This window comes from Chelonia mydas, chromosome 24 (assembly GCF_015237465.2).
Source record: "Chelonia mydas isolate rCheMyd1 chromosome 24, rCheMyd1.pri.v2, whole genome shotgun sequence".
Classification (NCBI taxonomy): Eukaryota; Metazoa; Chordata; order Testudines; family Cheloniidae; genus Chelonia; species Chelonia mydas.
Window position 1 is genome coordinate 10,728,821 of NC_051264.2, and position 22,358 is coordinate 10,751,178.

Consider the following 22,358-nt stretch of genomic DNA (forward strand, 5'->3'; position numbering starts at 1 on the left):
TTGCTGGCTATCTTCTCTTACAGATTGCTCCAGTCCTCCTTGGGCTGGTCCCCAGTCTGGCAGCAGCAAACGCAGTGGCTGGGTGGCCTCAAGCTGCTGGGGCAGGGCAAAGCCCTCAGTGTTTCTAGCACTGGGAGCTTAGGGTACACTCCCAGCCCCAGACTCCTTATCTGAACCCTTCCTCGGGATGCGAACACAGCCACCCTCACCTGAAAGCAGCGCCTGCGCACTCCCCAACCCCCACTCGTTCACATGCTCCCCCGACCTCTGCTCCAGCTGTGGGCACTCCAGGCTGCTAGTTTAACCCCTTCCGGGACAAGGCAGGCTGAGCGAGGGAACTGCTGAACCACGTAAGAACAGCCACCTTGCGTCAGACCAGTGGGCCACCTAGCCCCGTAACCTGTCTTCTGAGAGCAGCCAGAGCCAGGTGCTTTAACAGAAACGAATGGACCAGGGCAATTACCATCCTCTGGCTTTACTCCCAGCTTCTGGCAGGCAGAGGCTAGGGACACCCGGAGCATGGGGTTGCGTCCCTGCCCATCCTGGCTAATAGCCATTGATGGACCTCACCTCCAGGAGCTCATCTCATTCTTTTTTGAACCCAGATATACTGTTGGGTTCACTCCATCCCCGGCAATGAGTTCCACAGGCTGCACGTTGTGTGAAGTACCTCGTACTGTTTGTTTTAAACCTGCTGCCTATTCATTTCACTGGGTGACCCCCTGGTTCCCCCCCGGTTCCTGTGTTATGTGAAGGGGTAAGTCAGTCCCTAGTCACTTTCTCCACACCAGTCATAATTGTATAGACCTCTCGTATTCCCCCCTTCACTGTCTCTTTTCCAAGCTGACCAGTCCCCGTCTTTCCAATCCTAATGCATCTGTTCGGAGATGGAGTGACCAGATCTGCACACAGTATTCTAGGCATGGGCAGCCCAGGGATTTATGTAGTAGCATCCTGATATTTTCTGTCATTATCTATCGCTTTCCTAGTGGTTCCTCCCTTTCTGTTGGCTTTTCTGACAGTTGTTGCTCATTGAGCAGTTGTTTTCAGAGAACTATCCCCAGCCACCGTGACTTTACACTGAAAGTCCTCGAGTGACGCAGCCTTGGAAGAAAAACAAATCTAGGACACACTCACAGACACCCCCTACATCTGAGGTCCACCCAGTTGGTGTGCAGCCTGGGCAGAGTCTGTCCTGCCCTTGCGCTCCTGTGAGCCCCTCTTACACGTGGCGGTGGTCAGTCCCCTGGCCCAGAGCAATTCCCCCTCTTAAATAGGCCTGCGCCCGCTCCCTCCCCCTGGCTCTGAGCCGTGTGCTCAACCCTAGGGCAAGCTGGGAAGTTCCCTGGAGCCAGAGCAAGGGGTTCAGAGCCATTTCAAGGCGATGGCCTCCACAGCAGGCTCTAGGTGATGGTCCTTTTACAGGCAGGACAGCTGCCTGGGAGGCTGCATGATAGTCTGGCCATGGGCAAGTCTGGATCCATCAGTCCCCTGGGGCTGCTGGCTTCAGCCATCTCAGCCCTGGAAAGGGACAGAAAATGGCCCTTGCTCCCCACACACCTGTCCCGGGGAGCTGTCCTGGTGGGTGGCCCTCGCTGCAGCAGGTAGTGGCAGGATCCCTGCCAGAGGCAGATATCCCAGCTGTACCAGGCTCTCGGTGTTTCTCATACCAAGGGCATTGTGTTCCGGGCCCCGTCTGCTGGCCAGGCCAAGCTCGACCAGGGCTGGCCGTGTGTGCGGAGACCAGGCTTCCTTCCCAGCGTAATGTACAGGCTGCGCGTGCTCCGGCTCTCCCGTCCCTTCGGCACTAAGCCTCTGGCCACATGACAGCAGTTGTGGGTTCCTCCACCTCGGCCTGCAGCAGCTGGTCCTGGCACCAGGCAGACACAGGGTGAGGCCAGAGGCGGGCCGGGGGGAGAAGAGCTGAGCCTGAGCGCCCAGCAGGGCCCTTCTCCCCCGACAGAGAGCCTGGGCACTTTTCTTAGTAAATTTATTCAGAAAAAGTTCCTGCCTGGAGGGTGGCTCCGGGATTTATTTACAGCCTCACTGTGTGAACAAAGCCCCCACGCTGTGTCAGAATAGCAGGGGTGGGGGCCATGCCAGGCCCCTCCCCCATGCACCCAGCGATGGGCAGGGCAGGCCCCTTGCCCCTGTCCAGTGGGTCGGCACGTCCCATCCTCCCCCAGGCACCGGTGAGCAGGTGGGCTGCTCATCCCCCACACTGCCTCCAGGCCTGCGGGGGACTGAGGATCCCCGAGAGCTGGGCTCAGTCTCTGAGGTAAGAGGGTTGTGACACAGGTGCCAGGGTCCAAGATTTCATTGTTTCTTCCCATGATGGTCGTCCAGCTCATAGAAGAGCACGTAGCCCTCACTAGATGGCACCTGGTTCTCGCTGAGCGGGGACACGCTGCAGGGAGGAGATGGCATTAGCTCCGCACCCGGCCTGGCCCGTCAGCGCCCACCCAGCCTCCGCACCTGGCTTCCCCCTGGGGCCAGGGCCACGCATTGCAGGCTAAGCCAAAGCGCCAGCGAAAGCTCCAATCCCAGCCGCTACCCTGGCAGCACTCCTGCCACACAGCAGTACTGAGCACCATCACTGCCCAGGGCACGGGTCTGGCTGGCCCCAGGGCAGGGGCTTCTCAGCTTCCAGAGCAGTTCAGAGCGAAGCTGCTCTGCTCTCTCTCTCCATGGTGCACTGGCTCACTGGAGCCAGCCGGCAGGCAAGGGGAAGCCCTGGGGCTGTGAGAGGCACAGTCCAGACCACCTGCAGCCCACACTGGGCACAGCCCAGGGCGCTGGGCCCTTCCTCACATTTCCCCAGGATTCCAGGTGCAGCTGGCCAGGTGCATTCTGGGGTCTCAGGCTGGAGAGCCTGCACACAAACAGCGTGTGTTCATTAGGCCTTGGGGGGCCTCTCCTTGCTGCTGACACCGCAGGCTGCCAGGCTTCCTGAGAGGGCAGCACTGAACCTGCCTGCCCCACTGCCTCCAGCTGGGATAGAGTCACGGGGCAACAGGGCCAAGGGCACCAGTCCCTTCCAGGAACGCCTGTCATCGGTGCAGGGCCTAGGAGTGCACAATGGGCACAGGACCCCACTGTGCCAGGGCTGGACCTTCCCCCCGGGGAGCCCTTGCAGCACGTCACAGTATCACATTCAGACATGGACCCGCACCTATTGGCCCACTGGCCTCCTCTAGGGGTTCAAGGTCCCCCCCTGCACCCAGCCTGGAGGACCCCAGTGCCATGGCTGCAGGAGCGCCCTACCCCCCACATACCGGGAATCGTTGTAGACCCGCCAGCCAGACTGGTCCCTGCAGAAGGCAGTGTAGTGACCATAGTGCACGCTGCCCGAGTGATTGCACAGGGCGTAGAGGTTATACACCGGGCTCCCTGCAACACACAACGGTTCAGGTCTGGTCACGCAACCCCCGGGCATTCCCCCAGCTTCCCCAGAGCCCTCACCACTCCCCCAGAGCCTTCTCCATGCAAATCCCGGCACCAGGCAGCACCAGTGGCCCCGCGCTGCCCATCTGGAGCAGCCCCAGCCACTCAATCAGTTAACCATTTAAACAAAAAAATTGTTAATAGTTCAAATGGTTAACTTTTAAAACAGTATTTACACCCCTACCCTCCACAGCCTTCTCCACACAGCCACCCCCCTGGCTCTCTTACTCCCCAAGAGCCCTTTCCAGGCAGTAAACCTCCTTGCTTGTTCCCCAGAACCCTTGACATGCAGCCCCAGCATCCTCCCAAACCCCAGAGCCCTCTCTGTGTAGTGATCAATCAGCACTTTCCCCCCAAACTCTATCTGTGCAGGTTACAGCAAACCCCCTTGCTTGCCCCCAGAGCCCTTGCCATGGAGGGAGGCCACCCTGACCCACTCCCTGTGTGTGTAGAGCGGTTCCTGGCTGAGTTCCAGCCTCGCTCTAGGTGGAAGGTGAGACATCCCCTTCCCTGGCAATCTGCCTCAGCCTTCTGCAAAGCTAGGCCCAGCTAGCAGAGCTAGCAGGGGTCAAAATACCATGCCCTTGGGGCAGCCAAGCCAAGCCTGCCCCCTCGGAGCCTGGCTGACACACTGCCCCTCTGCCCCATGCCTGGCTGCACCCACTTGCAGTCCCAGATTCTCAGCCCAGGATGGTGGTTCTGGGAAGAGCGTGGACTGAGCACAGGCCAGGGAGCCAGAATATCTGGGTTTTAACCTTGGCTCCAACAGAGTTCTTCTGCAGCTTTGACTAAGCCGCAGCCCCCCCGTACCTCAGTTTCCCCACCCCCAGAAAGGGAAGGAAGATGCTGTACTCCTCTAGGGGGTGCTGTGGGGAGCACTGCCTGTCTGCTCAGCACCACTCCCAGCGAGTGGCAGGAGCCATGGTCCAGGTCCAACCAGAGTGAGCTGCCAGCAGCAGTGCAGGGAGTCCCTCCCTGGGCGTTAGCAGAGCCCTGAGGAGGATGCTCAGAGCGCAGGGAGCTGGGTCCCCCAGAACCCACCACCCAGCTCCTAGGAAATGGCGTTGAACTGGCCGGATTTGGCCTGGGCAGCTGAGTCCATCCCCCAGAGCCCCTTGGCAAACACCTCCATTGAACTACCCCCACCCTATTCCCTTCAGCCCCGCCCTCCCCCCTCCCCAGGGCCCCGCCCGCTCCCTTCAGCCCCGCCCTCCCCAGGGCCCCGCCCGCTCCCTTCAGCCCCGCCCTCCTCCCTCCCCAGGGCCCCGCCCACTCCTTGCTCCCTTCAGCCCCTCCCCACGGCCCTCTCCACTGCACATGCCAATAGCACCAGCCCAGGGCATGGGCCAGGTGCGGGCTATTCGCTGCAGGCTGTTAGCCCTTTCAGCCCTGCTCTGCGCCCCATGGGAGCCACCCCAGGGGCCTGCCGGCCAAGGCGGTTTGGGGCCAACGCCTGCAGCAGCTGGTCGAACAATGTGAGAGTCTCCCTCCCCAAGAACAAGGTCAGGAGCCCGTGTGCTCCCCACCCCAGCCAGGGCCCTGCAAGGCATGGCTTGGAGGGAGAGTGCTGGACATGCTGGGTGGGCTGGTGTCAGGACACCTACCAGCCTTCTCACTGGCAAACTCCTTCAGGTTAAGTCGCTGCAGAGGGAAGTCCACGAAGACAGAGCATTTCTTGATGGAGTACCGGGTGGTGGAGAACCTGTTCAGGTCTGGCCAGGGAAGTGGCCGGTTAAGGGAAGAAACAGGCAAGGGGACCAAGAGGTAGGGGTGGCCTCTGTCCTGATGGGGAAGATGGCTTGTAGCCTGCAGGAACTTGTGCTAGCCCAGCCCCTCAGGATCCGGCACATCCCTCTCTACACTACATGCTGCTAGTGCCAGGGACACACCCGCAGCTACCTGGGCCTCGGATCCCAGCCAGGCACCGAGCAGACGTCTGCCACACAGGCTCTACCAAGGCTGCCAAACTTTCCTCGTTTGCTGTGTCCTGCACTACGAGCCCCCACCCCTCCAGTGCTGGGACATTGTCAGGAAGCTCAGCCAGACGCAGGCTGCGGAACAGCATGTGCGGGGCCAGGCCAGGCCTCTGGGCCATGGGGCCAGCAATGGCCAGTACTGAATGAGTCGCACCCCAACAGGAAAACCCAAGCTAATCCCAATGTCCCCAGATGCTGAGCAGGGTCAAGCCAGGGCTGAATGGGCCACCCAAAGGCAAAAGGCTTCGCCCCCTTCCCCCCAGAGCACTCCCACGCCACAACAGACAGGATACGCAGCACCAGGATGCGGGGGAAGCGCTGAATGGTTAGTTTCTTGGTGCTTCTTGTCCTCTGCCGACACTTGTCACAGACCTGCTCCAAGGCACAGGACAGCCTAGCTCAGAGTGCGCAGGGGAGGAGGCCAAGCTATGCTGACTACTCCAGCCCCGCTGTGGCTGGCACAGCCGGGCCCAGAGCCTCCTGCCTCAGTTACGCCACTGCCAGCTGCCCTCCCACGTCCCTGCATGAGCTGCAGTCTCCCATTGCTTTGATGTCAAGGCTCCAAGCAGCCTCCTACCATCCCTCCCTGCTCCCCCCGCTTCCCCGTCATGCCCCCCTCTGCCTGGATCTCAGCCTCCAAGCACCCCAGCTGGTGCTGCCCAGTTACTGCCCTGCAGAGGCGGTAGTGATGCTGAAGCCCTCTGCAGCCTGACCTGGTCCAGCTCCTAGTGCCCCACCCCATATGGGATGTCCCTCACAGCCCTGAGGGATGGAGCGGTCAAGGCCCCGCAAGCACAGCAGGGCAAGGGCCCATCCCTATGCACTGCATGCGGTGGGGCCTCTGGCCCTTCCCTTACCGGAGCGTTCTCGGAATCCAGCTCCTCCTCCTTGGTGAAAAGGCTGAAGCAGTCGAGGAGAGAGACCTTCCCCCCGGCAAAGCCCTTCTGCAAGGGAAAGCAGGGGGGGGGTGCAGGGGGTCAGAGCAGGGGAGGGAGCTCAGCCCTGACAGGGAGGGGCGCGTGGAGTCAGGCTCAGCCCTTGCGTGGAGGGGAGGGACACAGACCAGGGAGGGGGCTCAACCCCAATCTCAGGGAGGCCTGGAGCACTATCTGCGCGAGGCTGGCTCAGCTCGTCACTCTGAATGGGCAAAGAGGGGGCAGCCCTGCGCTGCTCCAGGAACAAGGAGGGGCAGCAGGTGTGCCAGGGCGCAGGGAGCTCAGGGAGGCTGCAGCAGGGGACTGGTTGCACACACACAACCCTCGCTGGCTGGCCAGGAAGCATGGCCCCCCGCACAGTCCCCAGGCCAGGGTGGCGCTATGGCATCCAATCATGGGCGGCCAGTATCATAGGCTGGAGGAGGCTGTACCTCCCCAATCAGCCTGGCGTGGTCCCGCCCACACTCTGCCCCCAGACCCCTTCCTGCAGTTCCTTCCCACTCTTGGGTAGCCCACGCTGGCTGGGGCTGGGGCATGCCAGCGTGCTGCCGGGACTTGGGGCGGCTGACGCTGGGGCTGGGAACACGCTATTCGGCACTCCGGGGCTGGGGCCGAGCTGCCTGACGCTCAGGGGGCTAAGACTGCTCCGCCCAGGGGGCTGGGGCCCACCCGGAGCTCTGGGTCTGGGGGCACTCAGGCAGCCTGGGGCTGGGGAGGCCAGGGTGGGGGGTGCTCTGGGCTCCTACGGAGGGAGAGGGGAAAGGGGAGGGTGAGGGGTGGCGCCTCGGGCAGAAGGGAAGGGGCTGGGAGCTAGTCTCCCCAACGGCCGGTTCACCAGCCACCCATGCATCTAGCTGCCAAAGAGGGGATGACTAGAACAGAGAAGGCAGCGGGTCTCTCCCCGTGCACCCCAGCCAGGATGGACTGACCCAGCCCCCACAGCCCCTACCTTTGGGATGGGGAGGGAGAGGTCACAGAAGACTTCGAAGGTGGTGGAGCGGTAGCCACAGGCCTGACACTTGAGGCAGCTTTTCAGCTGGCCGACGAAGAGATCTGGGAGGGAGACGGGACAGGGTGAGCACGTGTCTCCCCCACCCCACGTCCCCTGCTCAGCGCCCCCTGCCAGCCCAACTTGACGTGGGATTGAGCACGCCCCTGACAGGAGCCAAGGGGACACGTGGCTCCTCCCCTCGCTCCAAGGCAGCTGTGAGCGCCAGTGCCCAGAGGGCCACCCCAGCACTGTCATACCCAGGGGCCCAAACCACGCCGATGCCAGCCGAGCCGCTGGGTGTCAGTGACCGGAGAACTGTCCAGTGCCTCTGTCACCAGTGACTGACAGGGATTGTCACATGCCACTCCGCGCCAGACTGGGCTGGAGATGGGAAAGGGGAAGTGTGTGGCTCTCTCCTCCCACAAGGGGCTCGGCTCCTGCCCATGCCACCTGGGAAAGGGGCAACACTCCAGCGTTCGCGCCCATCTGGGGCAATTCTACTGGCTTGGTTAGATCCAGCCTTCCGCTGCCCATCACCCTGCTCCAGGGAGGGGCAGGATGCTGTGCACTTGGAGCCCCGGCACATGCGGAGCTCAAACCCCATCTTGCACAAGGGGCTGGAGGGAGACACAGTCCTGGCAGAGTCTGCCTGTCCCAGCCAGGGGTCTCCACTGACTCAGCCCCCAGCAGCGGGCCCAGAGGGGGGCATGGAGCCATACCTCCATCAGAGCCCCCAGCAGGCCCAGAGGGACTAGGCAGAGGGGACAGAGGGGTGGGAGTGGAGCTACACTTCCATCAGAGCCCTGAGCTGTAGGGCCAGAGGGATTGCGTGGTGGGAGGGCATGGGCAGCGGGTATAAAAGAGGAAGCTCCCGAGAAGTGGGGGGGCCACCCGCACTCCACCCTGAGGCCTCACTTGGCCTCTTCCCCTGTGGCCTTGCCCACACTGTGCCTCTTCCCGTCCCTGCTCTGCCCCTCCCCCTGCCCAGGTCTCCCCGGCACTGTGCCTCTTCCCCGCCCCCGCAAGGCCTTGCCCTCGCTTCACCTCTTTCCCCAAGTCACCTCTCGCCCCAGCCTGCCACTCCCGCCTCTCCAGGGGAGGGAGCAGACAGGCGCAAAGGGCAGGCAGAGGGGGAGGAGAGGAGCAAGCAGTAGGGGAACAGGGGGCCTGGGGGGGAAGAGGCCAAGCAGGGGTGGCAGAGTGGGAGTGGGGCCTCGGGGCAGAGAGAGGGTGGAGTGCAGGCAGGGCCTTGGGGCGGAGTGGGAGGCAGGGCCACAGTCCAGGCAGCAGTACCCCTCCCCCACTTCTAGGGAACTTCTGACACTCGCCCCCAGCCTTCCCAAAGGCAAGAGTCACATGCTGCCTATGGGGGAGGGAAGGCCATATGCCCATCAGAGCCCCCAGCCCAGGGGCCCGACAGGGAAGTTGTGCTCACCCACTATCTTGCTGTCCTCTCTCTCCAGGTAGCGCTTCCACATCTGGTTGGCTCGTTCGTCATCACTAGGAAAAACCCAAGAGGGAGACAATAGTGGGGGGCTGCTGAGGGAGGAACCCCAAGGGCAGCTCCCTCCACACTCAGGCCTGGGCTCTCTGTAGCCCCTTTGCTGAGGCAGCCAGGGGCCGGGTTGTGCCTGGGGGGCTCTTATCCTGCTGGGGGGGGGGGGGCTGAGACTCCCCAAACTCCTCCCCCCTATGCCCCGAGCCAGCAGCCCCACGGCTGAGAGCAGACCATGTGCTGTTATCAATCTCCTCCCCACCTGCCCCCTTGCTCTCGCTGCAGGCTCCCTCCACCCTGGGTGACAATGCAGCTGCTGGGAGGGGAGCCTGGGAACCCGACACCGCAAATCCAGGAGAGCTGCCTGCTGGCCCTGGGGCTGTCGCTGCTTCTGTCCCTGGGGCCCAAGCCAAGGTCAGACTAACTAGACCCAGCCAGGACACCAGCCTGGTTCCCGCCCCCTTGAGCCCCCACCAGCTCCGGCCGCGCAGCGATGGAGTTCTTGCCAGGGGCAGTCCTGCTGCTTTCAGACCCTCAGTGCAGGGCTACAAGGACCAGCTCACAACATGAGCCACATTTTGCTGCGTCCCTGGGAGTCGCAGCCCCCAACCAGCTCAGCCTGCTCACCTCAGGGGGTCCGAGTCCTCTAGCACCAAGGGCCATTTGGTATCAGAGAGGATGCTGGGAGTTTTGCGCCCCTTCCTGTTGATCTCCACATGCAGCCGGTCCATGAAAAACTTCAGGAACTCCTGGGCGTCCTGCTGGCTAGAGACAAGAACGGCCAGTCAGGGCTCAGCCCAACCCTGCCCTTCAAGAGCTTCCACACCCTGCATCCCCTTCCCCAGCCCCAACCCCCTCCACACACTGCGTTCCCAGCCCCCGCACCCTGCACACATTGCGTCCCCTTCCCCAGCCCTAGCCTCCAGCACCCTCCATACTCCGGGGCCCCTCCACCAGTCCCCCAACACCCTCCACACACTGCATCCCCTTTCCCAGCCCTGCCCCCACACTCTCCACACACTCGATCCCCTTCCCCAGCCCTACCCCCCAGCACCCTCCACTTTCCCCTCTCCCAGCCCCAGCCCTGCCCCACAGCACCCTCCACACACTGGGTCTCCTCCCACAGCCCCGCCTCCCAACACCCTCCACAGACTGCATCCCCGAGCCCTTCCCCAGCCCCAGCCCCCTCCACACACTGCAGCCCCTTCCCCAGCCCCAGCCCCCTCCACACACTGCGTTCCCAGCCCCAGCACCCTGCACGCATTGCGTCCCTTTCCCCAGCCCTAGCCTCCAGCCCCCTCCACACACTGCGTCCCCTCCCCCAGCCCCACCTCCCAAAACCCTCCACACACTGCATCCCCTTCCCCAGCCCCCTCCACATACTGCGTCCCCAGCCCCAGCCCGCTCCACACACTGGGGCCCCAGCCCTGCCCCCCAACACCCTCCACACACTGCATCCCCTTCCCCAGCCCTGCACCCTCTCCACACACTCGATCCCCTTCCCCAGCCCTACCCCCAAGCACCCTCCACTTTCCCCTCTCCCAGCCCCAGCCCTGCCCCACAGCACCCTCCACACGCTGGGTATCCTCCCACAGCCCCGTTCCCCAGGCCTCCCCGCACACTGGGTCTCCTCCCACAGCCCCGCCTCCCAACACCCTCCACACACTGCGTCCCCTTCCCCAGCCCTGACCCCCACTCTCCACACACTGCGTCCCCAGCCCCCTCCACACACTGCATCCCCTTCCCCAGCCCCCTCCACATACTGCGTCCCCAGCCCCAGCCCGCTCCACATACTGCGTCCCCAGCCCCAGCCCGCTCCACACACTGGGGCCCCAGCCCTGCCCCCCAACACCCTCCACACACTGCATCCCCTTCCCCAGCCCTGCACCCTCTCCACACACTCGATCCCCTTCCCCAGCCCTACCCCCAAGCACCCTCCACTTTCCCCTCTCCCAGCCCCAGCCCTGCCCCACAGCACCCTCCACACGCTGGGTATCCTCCCACAGCCCCGTTCCCCAGGCCTCCCCGCACACTGGGTCTCCTCCCACAGCCCCGCCTCCCAACACTCTCCACACACTGCGTCCCCAGCCCCAGCCCCCTCCACACACTGCATCCCCAGCCCCAGCCTCCAGCCCCCTCCACACACCGGGTCCCCTTCCCCAGCCCTGCCCCCCAACACCGTCCACACTGCATCCCCAGCCCACTCCACACACTGGGTCCCCAGCCCTGCCCCTCAACACCCTCCACACTGTTACGAATTACACCTGAGAGGACACGCACACAACTGCTGCGAATTACACCTGGTAGGACACGCACACAAATGCTACGAATTACACCTGGTAGGACACGCACAGTTCGAATCTAGGCTGAGGCACATAACCAAAGTCCACAACTGCAGAGTTCCCAAAAGACACTAAGTTTATTACGCTCGAGCGTGGTGCCCCCCTGCTAGCCAGGAGGGGACCCTGAATACAGATTATACAAAGGTTATATACTTTTTAGCAAAGTATGTTGCCCTTGTGCATTGGAAACCTTAGCCAATAAACAAACCCTTTTCTTATCTACCACCTATCCCTGCTTGGTGCATTCCTCGAGCTAAACCAGTATGTTAATTACACAGCATGGTCCTAAAGCCATGCATCAGTAACTTTTATTATCAGGATGGGAGGCCTCACATCAAGGCCAAGAGACAGGGAGTTAGAGACTGACAAAAACCAGATACTGGGAGTCAAGGCAGGCTGGAGACAAGGAGGAGGATTTTCACAGGGATTCAGTATCTAAGGATCACTCCTCCTGGTGTATGATGTGCTGGCATTTAAACAATGGTGGGCCCCAAACCAAAATGGAGTCACATGTGCTAACTTTTCCTTAACAACACGCTGCATCCCCAGCCCCCTCCACACACTGCATCTCCAGCCCTGCCCCCCAACACCCTCCACACACTGCATCCCCTTCCCCAGCCCTTGCACTCTCCACACACTGGGTCCCCTTCTCCAGTCCTGCTCCCCAGGCCCCCCCAAACACTGGGTCTCTTCCCCCAGTCCCAGCCCTGCCCCCCAGGAACCTCTACACAATGGTTACCCCCCTGGCTTCAGTTCTCCCACCCAGGACTGTCCACATTCAGGGTCCCCACCCCTGGCCCCACAGCTCTCCATGCTCAAGGTTCATCAGCAGTGGGGCTTTCCTAGCAGCTCTGACCCCAGCACTGCTGCTGTCGGCCCCCCCTTACTCAGCACATCACCCTGCCAGGGCTCTGGGAAAGCCCCACTGTGCTCTGCACAGACCTGAGATCGCCCTGGCTGGACCAGTTCCTCCAAGATGCACACTATGCTGGCGCTAAACTCTGCCCAGAGGTGACTGCATCCCATGGTGCGCTGGGACAGCCCCTGCCCATGGCTGTGAGAGAAGAGGTCCAGGGCCCACAGGGAGCCCTCTCACCTGTAGCCTGTGAAGGACGGGACGTATTTCTGAAAGACAGCTTTGAACCGCCCAGGGTCCACAGCTTCAGTGGAGTCTGGGTGCCACAGGGAACTGATGACATCTGCAAATGCTGAGGGGAGACAAGCCACCATCCCACGTTACCCCACCTGTACCACCCCACAGCCAGCTCCCTCACCCCAGCTGGCATGGCAGCCATGGGGCGGGGGAGCGGGATTCCCTGCCTCTGGGGAGGGGGCAGTCTCCAACTGGACCCTGCTGGAGCAGCCCGGGGGGGAGAGGCAGGAAATACCCCCAGACCCACAGAGTATTGCTGCCCCCAAACCGCTGCGCATGGCACAGACTGGGGGACAGGGAGGGGTGAAGGAACAGCTAGATGGGGTCAAAGGGAGCGTAGGACAGTGGGCGGAGCCCAGGAGGAGTCAGGATGCCTGGATCCTATTCCTGACTCTGCCACCAAGATCTCCCCCGCAACCTTAGCGCTGGCCCTCCGGCCTGGTCCTTGCCCTGCGGTGCCCAAGGTGAGACGGACATGCTCAGCGCTCCAGAGCCTGGAGATGGGCCCATCCTCCATACACCTGTGCCCTGCCTGCTCCCATGCCGGGCACAGTGTCAGCACTGCCATGGCAGGGTATTCGGCCCTGCTCTTTATGTAACAGACTTTCCAACTGGCCTCACTTGGGCAGGGTGCTTACATAACCCTGGTCACTGGGGCGGGGATTAGCTCCCATGGCAGCCGGACCCAGGCAGTTCCTGGGCAGCGAGTCAGCTGCGCGAGCGCAGGGCTGGGGAGCAGCAGGAAGGCAGCCGGCTGGCTCACCTACCTTCCGTGAGCTCCTGCTGGGCCCGCGAGGTGCTGGGCTGCTCCTGGAGGAACTCCTTGCGCAGGCAGTAGTCGCGCAGAGGCTTGGTGCTGCTCAGGCACTGGAGCACAGCGTTCATGAAGCACTGCAGGGCACAGGCGGGCAGTCACGGTGGGCCCCACGCCCCAGGTGCTAGCTCCCCCCGCCCTCTGCATGCAGCTGGGATTGGCCAGCACAGGAGGGGCTGTAGTTCCTACTGGACAGGAGCCATGGAGAGCGGCAAGCCCACAGAGTGCAGGCACGTGGGCACTGGGACCCACTGTTACCCCGCTCAGTCAGCTCACCCTGCCAAGCTCTGCTCCAAGCATCCCCCTCCTAACCAGGCCATCCCAACAGCCACGAGAGGGCGCTCTTGAAGCCACACATCTCTTGCCACTGTGCAGAGACCGGGCTGGCAGCAGATGTAGCAGGGACACTGATGGGCTCACAAAGGAGGAGGCCACCCGCAGTGAAGCAGATCGGTGATGGGGAGGAGGGTCCCTCGAGATCAACCTCCCCACCAGGAAGACTGAGTCACTGGCCATGTGCAGCTGCTCAACCACCTCCCAAGCTAGACTCAAGCTGCTGCCGCTCAATGCTGCACGAGGGCCTCTTGGAGCCTCTCAGACAACACAGGCAGAACTCAGCTCAGCCAAACCCCTGCAACCTGGGCTATAGGAGAATCTCCATCAGCAGCACAAGGCCTCTGACACACAGCAGTGACTCTGTGCTAGACACAGCAGGGTTTGGGCAGAGGGCCCAGTGCAGCCCGGGATGGTTTAGTGCCCTCCAGCACTGGGGCTGCAGGGAACAGCACAGAAGCAACAAGCCCAGGGGGTGCAAGGGGAACCACAGCTGGGTGGGAAAGGTGGCTGCAGGTGAGTCAGCTCCACTCACAGCACAACTGCTGGCTCCTCCATGCAACACAGGCATGGCCCTTTGATTGGACTCAATGGGATCGTTGGTTTGGCTTGTGCAGGCTCCAGCCCACCACACTGCTGGCGGTAACAGGCGCAGCCCCTGACCACCGCCCCCATCCGCCTGTCCCAGCCCAAGGGCTCCGGGAGCCCATCTGCACTGCTGGGGAAAGCTGCTGCACTCCCAATCCCACAAGGATTAAAGCAGGCAGGCGCTGGCTCAGAGATGGTGGCAGTGGGAGAACAGTCCCTGGTGAGCAGTCTTCCAAGGGTGCTCTTCAGGGAAGGGACAGACCCGGGAACACCGAGAAAGGGAGACGACTGGGGGAGGTTACATAGACCATGATGACATTAGACTCATGTGAGAAACTACAGCACTCAGCGATCTCAGATCTCCGTGGCAGGGCACCCCCACGGGAAGGGGCACCCTCACATGGCACATCGGGGAATCATGGCCCCAGCCACGTAGAATCCAGGCAGCCCAGGTCTCCATTCTCTGCCCTTTTCATCACTGACACGAGTGCAAAGCAGGTGTGAAACACCACGGTGCTGCGGTCATCTTGCCCTGGTGTGAACACTGCCACGAGGTCTGCACAGGGAGAATCAGGCCGGACTGGGGGGGTGCAATGCGGGGAGGATGCGCTACCTCGAGTCCTCCCAATTCCAGCCCCTCTGCATGTCAGACACTTTCCCAAGCACCAACTGCTATTTTTGACACCATCAAACACAGGCTATGGGCTTTTCAGAAAGCCCTCTACAGAGGACAGCCTGCCCCGCCAGTATGTGTGGGGGGGGGGGGGGTTGGGGGGGGCTCCCGCTGCCCAGGGCTCCCCAGCACCGAATGCCAGGTGCTTACCGTGTTGCCAAGATTGCGGAGTCCGATGTGCCCAGAGCCCAGGAGGAGGGTGTGGTGTGTCTGAGAAGACGAGAGAGAGAGACAGGATGAACACCTGGGAGAGGGACCGTGCAGTAGCTAATTCTAGCATGAGCAGGAAGAGTCTGTGCCAGGAGGATGGCCACACACAGCCAACCCATTCCCTCTACACACACATGCACACCCAGCCAGCTCATGGCCCCCAGAGGCTGGAAGTGTCCCACTGCCTACAGCCAGCAGAAGGAAGAGCATGGTGCATTACCTCACTGGTCATCAGCAGCAGCCCCATCACTGCCGTGTGTACCACCGACTCCGAGATATCCGCCCCCTTGCCCTGCAACTCTCGTTTGCTGGCCAACGTGCGGTGCAGCTTTCGAGGCAGCTCCACCAGGGTAGCTCCCTGCAGGCCTGGCATGGCTCCTGCCGCACGGAGGAGCAGGCAGCTGGAGTGCTGAGCTTGCCCTACAGCACCAACTGAAGGGACCACAGGGCCCTCCCTCTGCCTCTATAAACCATCAGCTCATTAGCTGATCCGATTTCCCCTGGCTATTCCGGGCCCTGCTTGAGGCTCATCTCTGTGGGATTAATTAGCAAGGAGAGCTACTTTGGGGACAATGGGTGTTTGAAGAACCATGGAACAGAGAAGGAAAATACAACCAAACACTCACTGACCATGCAGCAGGCACAGCGCACTCCTAGAGGGGATGGGGGTGGGGAAGAAACCAGCTACCCTGGGCCAATCTGTCTCAGGGCTGCCATAATCCACTGGATTGCTAGGTGGGAACATGCCAAGCTTCCGCACAGCCAGCTAGCCCTGTATGGGGTGGCAGGCCATGCCTAGTGGTCAGCCCCATGCCTGTGCTCTGCAGATTACATAAGAGATTTCCTAAAAGGAACAGATTACATTTCTGGTGCCCGGTGGACACACCTGGGAGGTTCTCTTGCTAGGAAAGAGGAGCTGCAGGCAGGGGCTGAGGGGAAGGTCTGGGTCAGGCCACTGGGGAATCCCAAAGCCTGTAGATCAAGATTTGAGTGAGCATTTGGACAGTTTGGGACACTTTGATCACCTGGTACAGAGCCTTGGACATCAGACCTGTTGTAGTCAGAGAGATTGAGGGGCCTTTGCCATCTATGACCTCTGTGGTTTTGCATATCACTCACCACCACCCCCACCCCACCCCCTGCACACATCCCTGAGTCTCCTGGATGAGCAATCCAACAATTCTCAGGGCATCTGTTAACTTCACATGCAATACCACTAGCTAGATGGCTTCACTGAAACCATAAGCTGGTTCTCCGCCCCTCCCACCCAGAGGGCTCCCCAGCGGATGGAGTGCTGGATGCAGTTCCTGAAGCAGCCAAAGTCGCTGCTGCATGTCAAGTCAGGACCCTCAGGGATATCACCCATGCTGGGACTGCTTGCTTGCTGGCATGCCGTGCTCCTGCTCAGCAGAGCCAGAGACCCCCCCGCCAGACTTCCTGAAGGCCCGGTGACTAAATTCTGATGCAGTCCAGTCCCCACAGGCTTGCATGGGCATGAGGGCAGGTAGGATGCTGAAAGGATGCTCCTGGGAGAAGCATGGCCAGACAAGGGACTTGAAAAATCACTCCACCTCCAAGTCCCAGCTGCCAACCTTTCTGAGGCACGTCACCCTCCCGCCACCCCAGTGCACCCAGCTATTCTGCCTCCTGGCAGTATCGTTCTGACAGCAGCAACTCTGTCTCTCGTTATGTGGGAGGCAGAGTGTTCAGCTGGATGGGCAGACCTGGGGGAGTCCATGGTGGTGCTGGCTTTCGACTTGCCTGCTCAGCAGGTTGAAGCCGGAATCACAGCGACCACAAGCTCATTTTCCCTGGATCCCACACACAGGTGCTGGGTTCTCATGGAACGAGGAGACTGGGTGCAGCTTGGGGCAAAACCACAGAGTACCAGGGCTCAGGGGGAGCCTTCGGCCTAGACTCCTCCATGGAAAGTAAGGGCTGGGACAAGATGGGAGAAAGCCCCCCTCCCCCATGAGGAAGCCCCAGATTGCAGCCCCTAGACATCAGGCCAGGCACTGCCACTCTCTAGCAGTCAGCAGTAATGAGGCTCATCCACCCCAGCAGGCCTGGGAGCAGAGCACGGGGAGGATGGCAACGCGGAGTGCTACCCGCCACACTCAGTAGATGTCAAACAGCAATTACAGCAGACACCTTCTTGTCGGGCCTGCTTGGAGCTGGAGATGGTACCTTCCCCTGGGGTGGGCTCCCAGCCGCTGGGACATCCTGAGGGTGCAGGTACTCGGAGACCTGAGGATCGGGGGTGTGAGTCCTGGTGCAGCCCTCAGTGCGGACAGAGAGCAGTGCGCCCGCAGGCCTCCCATCCAGCCCAGGAGACACACTGACCCTCCTGAGCGAGGAGCTCCGCTGGAGAGCCAAGGGCCCCAGGCCCAGCTTTTGGCTGCACGGTGGGCTGCGGTCCCGGAGCACCAAGCGGCTGAACACCATGCTCAACTCCTCCCCTCGCCCCCCTGCCTGGCTCAGGTCCCCAATGCTGATAGACTTGGAGCGGGCGAGATTGTTCCTCCTGCGCTCAGAGTCTCGTTCCACCAGCAACACTCCTGATGGCATGGAGAAGGAGGCGCTGCCTGACATGGTGCCAGGCTGTGGGGACTTGGGCACCTTGACCGCATGGTCTGCCTTCACTGGCCCTCGCCGGGGCACTGAGCCCCGCAGCTGGTCGCTGCGCTTCGAAGCACGGCCCCTTTCAAGCTCCTGCTTCTTCCCCCGATCGTCCAGTGGGCTGGGCCGGGGAGGTAGTGGGCGAAGCTTGGGAGCCATGGAGAGCCCATTGGCCAGTGCAGGGGAGACTGAGGTGTGGCGCTCCTGGCTCACAGCCCGGTGTCCGTTCAGGAGCTTGGCGGTGGCCTTGGGCTGCGATGTGATGACCTGCTCTCTAGCCCGGCTGACCCGGTGTTCAGAGGCCTGGGGCATCGTAGAGACAATGGAGAGGAGAACCCTAGGGAGAAAGGGAGAAAGATGAGTCAGCACGGCGGGTCAAAGCCAGTGTCAGTCAAACGGAGCTCAGCTGCTGGGAGGCAGGACTCCAGGCTGCCAATGCCAGCTCCAGGAGGGCAGTGTGGTCTGGTGGGTTCAACAAGGGAATGGGAGACCAGGCTCCTGGATTTCAGCGCCGACTCCCTGTGTAGCCTGGGTGGATTCTCTGTAATTCGAAGCTGGCTAGCTACATTATGGGAAGCGGAAACCTTCCTCTGCAGCATCAGGTGCTGGCCACGGCTGAGGCACAGATGCTGGGCTGCAAGGACCGGGGCTCCGAGCCAGCACAACTGGACGTACCTCTCACAAGCTGCAAGCGTCTCTTCCCCACCAGCACCAAGCTCACACCCCTCCACGGTGGCTGTCCAGGTGGAGATTCCCATTGGCTGAGGCCCTAGAACACAAGACAGGATGATCCAGGCACAGGCTCCCATGGCTGTTTCATCCAAGACTTCTGGCCACAAGAATCTCTGGGAAACCCTCTGAAAAGTAGCTGGGCAACAGAGCCCAGCCCAGAGCAGCTCAAACTGGCCCGTGTCACAAGGGAAAGGGAGGAAGGGTCTGCAGTGAGACAGGCCCCATCGGACTCCACCCAACAGAGTAGGATACTGCACACCTGGGCAGGAATGGTAGGATTTCCTCAGGAGGGCAACAGGTCGTGCTGCTAGTGAAGAGAGAAAGCTGGGCACAGGCTTTCCCTATCCCACAATGCACCAGCACCTTCACACAGCAGGGCCAGGAGTGACTGCGCCTAGCTAGAGGCAGCATCACGCCATCTACCCCCCTTTCCGCTCTGCTTCAAGGACAGTCTCCTGAGACGGCCTTTTACTCTCCTTTCAGCAGGTTTTCAAGGGAGACAGTTAATGGGCTCTGGTGCCTTCCAGCCAAGTCCACCAAGCTCCAGGCAGGGGTAATGCTGCAATTAAAACCCCCAGCCAGTCTGAGCCAGCTGACTGAGGCTAAGGGGCTATTTAATTGCAGTGTAGATGTTCAGGCTCAGACTGGAGCCCTGGCTCTAGCACCCTGCGAGGTGAGAGAGACCCAAAGCTGAGGCTGAAGCCCAAGCCCAAACATCTACACCGCAGTTAACAAGCTCTTAGCCCAAGCCTTGTGAGCTCGAGTCAGCTGCACAGGCCAGCCACGAGTGTCTAATCACAGTGCCGACATACCCTCTGAGGCCTTGCCCGCTAACTGCAGCTAGGTCAGAGGTGGGCAAACTCTGGCCCGCGAGACCGTCTTGCCTGGCCCTTGAACACCCAGCCAGGGAGGCTAGCCCCTGGCCCCTCCCTCGCAGCCTCAGCTTGCCGTGCTGTCAGTGCTCTGGGCGGTGGGACTGTGAGCTCCTGCCAGGCTGGGAGGGGGTGGATGGGGGCGGAGGGGGGCAGGGGCCAGGCTGTTTGGTGAGGCACAGCCTTCCCTACCTGGCCCTCCATACAGTTTTGGAATCCTAATGTGGCTAGGGTGACCAGATATCAAGTGTGAAAAATCGGGACAGGGTGGGGGGTAATAGGAGCCCATATTAAAAAAAGCCCCAAATATCAGGACTGTCCCTATAAAATCGGGACATCTGGTCACCCTAGATGTGGCCCTCAGGCCAAAAAGTTTGCCCACCCCTGAGCTAGGTGGTCTGTGCAGAAGGAGTCAGTGATCTTCCTGCAATTACTGAGCAGGAACCTGCACCACTAGGGGGCTCAATGGGTGCCTTGTGTCAGCCTGACAGAGAGGCCAAGGGCTGAATGGGCCCTGGTGACCGGACTCCTCTCCCACAGGGGTATCTCCATGGCTTGGCTAAGGCACGTTAGCAGTCCCAATTTGCTCTCCGGCCGCCTGGTTCCCAGACTCTCCATTCAGACTTTTCCCCACACGGTGCTGCTGTCAAACCCCCTCACCTCTCACTCAGCTGAGCTGAGGGATTTGGGCGAGTGAGGCACTGAACTACAGAGGTGATTAGGGTGAGTCACTAGTCAGGACATGGGTTGCCAGTTACTCCCACCAACCGCCTCTGGCAGGGGCTGGGCTTTGCCAATGCACAGCACAAAACCAGAAGCAGTGCTTGTATCTGGCAAAGAAACTTACTGATTCCCGCACTCCCACTCTCTAGAACAGGAGCACTGGCCCATTCCTGCCTTCTGGCATCCAGCACAGAACAGTAGAGGGCACAGACCACACATAATGAAGCCAGCGAACACTTGGTATACTGGATCGAAGAGAGCTAGAAGCCTTAATTAGGGTCCATTGGCACAATCATGTACACCAGTGGTCCCCAACCTTTCTTGTGGGAATAGCATATTGCTATTCCCAGAAGACTGTGGCGAGCGAAAAGCGGCAGCGGGAAGAAGTGTTGCCGCCGAAATGCAGTGGCGGGGTGTCTGGCGGGCGTACAAAAATGCCGCGGCGGGCACTGCATTGGGGACCCCTGCTGTACACTGTCATTAACTGGCTAATGTGTATGCATAATGTTGCCATCTTCTGGATGGAATCAGACCTACTCAGCTGTGTGCCATAAGCCTGATACTGCTAAAAGCTGATCGAGATTCCCTTTTAACTCAAATAACAGAGGTCTATGCTTTTGGAGCAGGAGGATTATGTTTTTTCTACCCCTGATGTCATCATGAAATTCCTACCGGTCCAGCATAATGGCAATTGGGAAGCCACAAATGTGTCACAGTAGCAAATCCCCGCAATACACATTGAGATAAGAGGGGCATGATCCATTTGCAATTTGCTTCAGGAAAACCAGCACAGGCCCCTGCTACTGCTCAATGGCCTCAAGACAGAGTACATGGTATTTCAGAAAGGGAAAGCACAAGGGAGTGCCATGAACTGGGACACCAGGCCAGGGCTTCAGAGCAGCTGGCCAGTCAAAGCCAAAGCGACACTTCCCCTTGCAAGTAGGATGGCGAAGTGTGCAGATTCTGCCCATCCGAGCTTGGCATTGGTCAAGTTGCCAGGAGCCCAAGGGCTGCCCAAAATTTGTAAAAAATGGAGAAGGCTGCATCTGCCTTCCATCTTATACCTAGAAGTGCAGCCCACTGCAACTACAGATCCCAGCATGCAGTGTTCCCTCTCAAACTAAGCAGCCATGCTGCATGGCTCGCTGGGACCAGTAGTCTCTTCAGGCCGCACTTCCACAGACAGCGCCAGACAGCAAAGACATTTAACTCCTGAGGCAATCTCTGTACGGATCACTCAAATAAAGAGAATTTATTTTCAAAACTTTCTGTGATGTTCCCCCACCAGCCACACTCACCTCCCTCACTCCTCATCCTACCCAGTTCACACACCCCTTGCTGCCAGCCAGCCTGCCCCTTGCCTGAAGGGAGAGAACCCAGGTACAAGGGGCAGGGCAGTGTCCTTGTGCAGAGCCCAGCTACTGATCATTCCAGCCTTCCCTCACCCTGCCCCCCAAACCACATCTACGCTATGTGACCTCCAGCTCCCTAGAGACCCTCTACAGCCCCAGCCCCCATACACCATTCCATAACCCTATGCAGAGGCATCTCTCATCATCCCTCAGCCCCTAGAGAGAGAGAGTAATCACCCTATATACAGCCCCCATATACACATTACACCCCTATGTGGAGGCCCCAACCCCTATAGAGTAACCCCCTATATACAGCCTCCCATACATGCATTATCCCCTATATGCAGGCCCCAACCCCCATAGACTAACCCCCACATATACATTGCACCCTATAGGCAGGCCCCAACCCCAATAGAGTTACCCCTATATACCTCACCCCCCATCCCTATAGCCCGAGGAAACCCCCCTAACCCCACATACCATGGAGGGTGCCCACCCCCTCCGAGGTCCCGGGGGGTGGGTCAGGCCCTACCTCCTGCAGGACGCCATAGCAACAACTCCCGCACCAGAAGCCGCCATCTTTGTTTCTGTCCCCGCTGCCCGGCTACGAGCTACTTCGGTCGGCTCATGGCGCATGCGCCGCCATCCGCAGCCTTCTGCTTCAAGGCCTAGTCTGCGCGTGCGTCAGCGTCCTGCTCTAGTGACACATGCCCGTCGCCATGGAGGCAGAGCAGCGTCCTTCCCCCCGCCTAAAGAGGCGGCAGCACCGGCAGGGAAAGTCATCGTAGGGTCGCCGAGGCTCCGGCGGCTGCTGTCCAAGGGGACTTTGGCACCAGATTATCGTCAAAAGCACCCCCCTAGGCTGAGACATGCGAGCGGAGCACCTGTGCTGGGGCGCACGGGATATACCACATCCCCTGGGGGGGACCCCTGTGCTGGGGGGGGAATGGGACATACCACATCCCCTGGGGGGGACCCCTGTGCTGGGGGGGGAATGGGACATACCACATCCCCTGGGGGGGACCCCTGTGCTGGGGGGGGGAATGGGACATACCACATCCCCTGGGGGGACCCCTGTGCTGGGGGCGGGGGGGGAATGGGACATA

The 22,358-nt window shown here is 60.8% G+C and overlaps 1 protein-coding gene across 12 annotated transcripts; it reads right to left on the minus strand.

Moving 5' to 3' along the window:
* Positions 1-1,976: 1,976 nt before the first annotated feature.
* Positions 1,977-21,918, minus strand: USP21 (ubiquitin specific peptidase 21). Of its 12 annotated transcripts, none has more exons than XM_037883553.2 (14): positions 21,785-21,918; positions 18,249-18,342; positions 17,097-17,910; positions 14,895-14,954; positions 13,104-13,227; positions 12,280-12,391; positions 9,469-9,606; positions 8,782-8,846; positions 7,305-7,408; positions 6,278-6,364; positions 5,714-5,792; positions 5,049-5,156; positions 3,276-3,390; positions 1,977-2,407 (listed from the first exon to the last, which is right to left on the minus strand). In XM_037883553.2, the coding sequence occupies exons 2-14, from the start codon at positions 18,329-18,331 to the stop codon at positions 2,317-2,319; spliced, it is 1,980 nt and encodes a 659-aa protein (XP_037739481.1). In that variant the 5' UTR covers positions 18,332-18,342; positions 21,785-21,918; the 3' UTR covers positions 1,977-2,316. The 12 variants fall into 12 exon arrangements, with proteins under 12 accessions (XP_037739481.1, XP_037739484.1, XP_027687881.2 ...); XM_037883556.2 differs by having other exon boundaries at positions 17,142-17,910; positions 21,733-21,885; XM_027832080.3 differs by having other exon boundaries at positions 17,106-17,910; positions 21,733-21,885.
* Between the last annotated feature and the right edge of the window lie 440 nt (positions 21,919-22,358).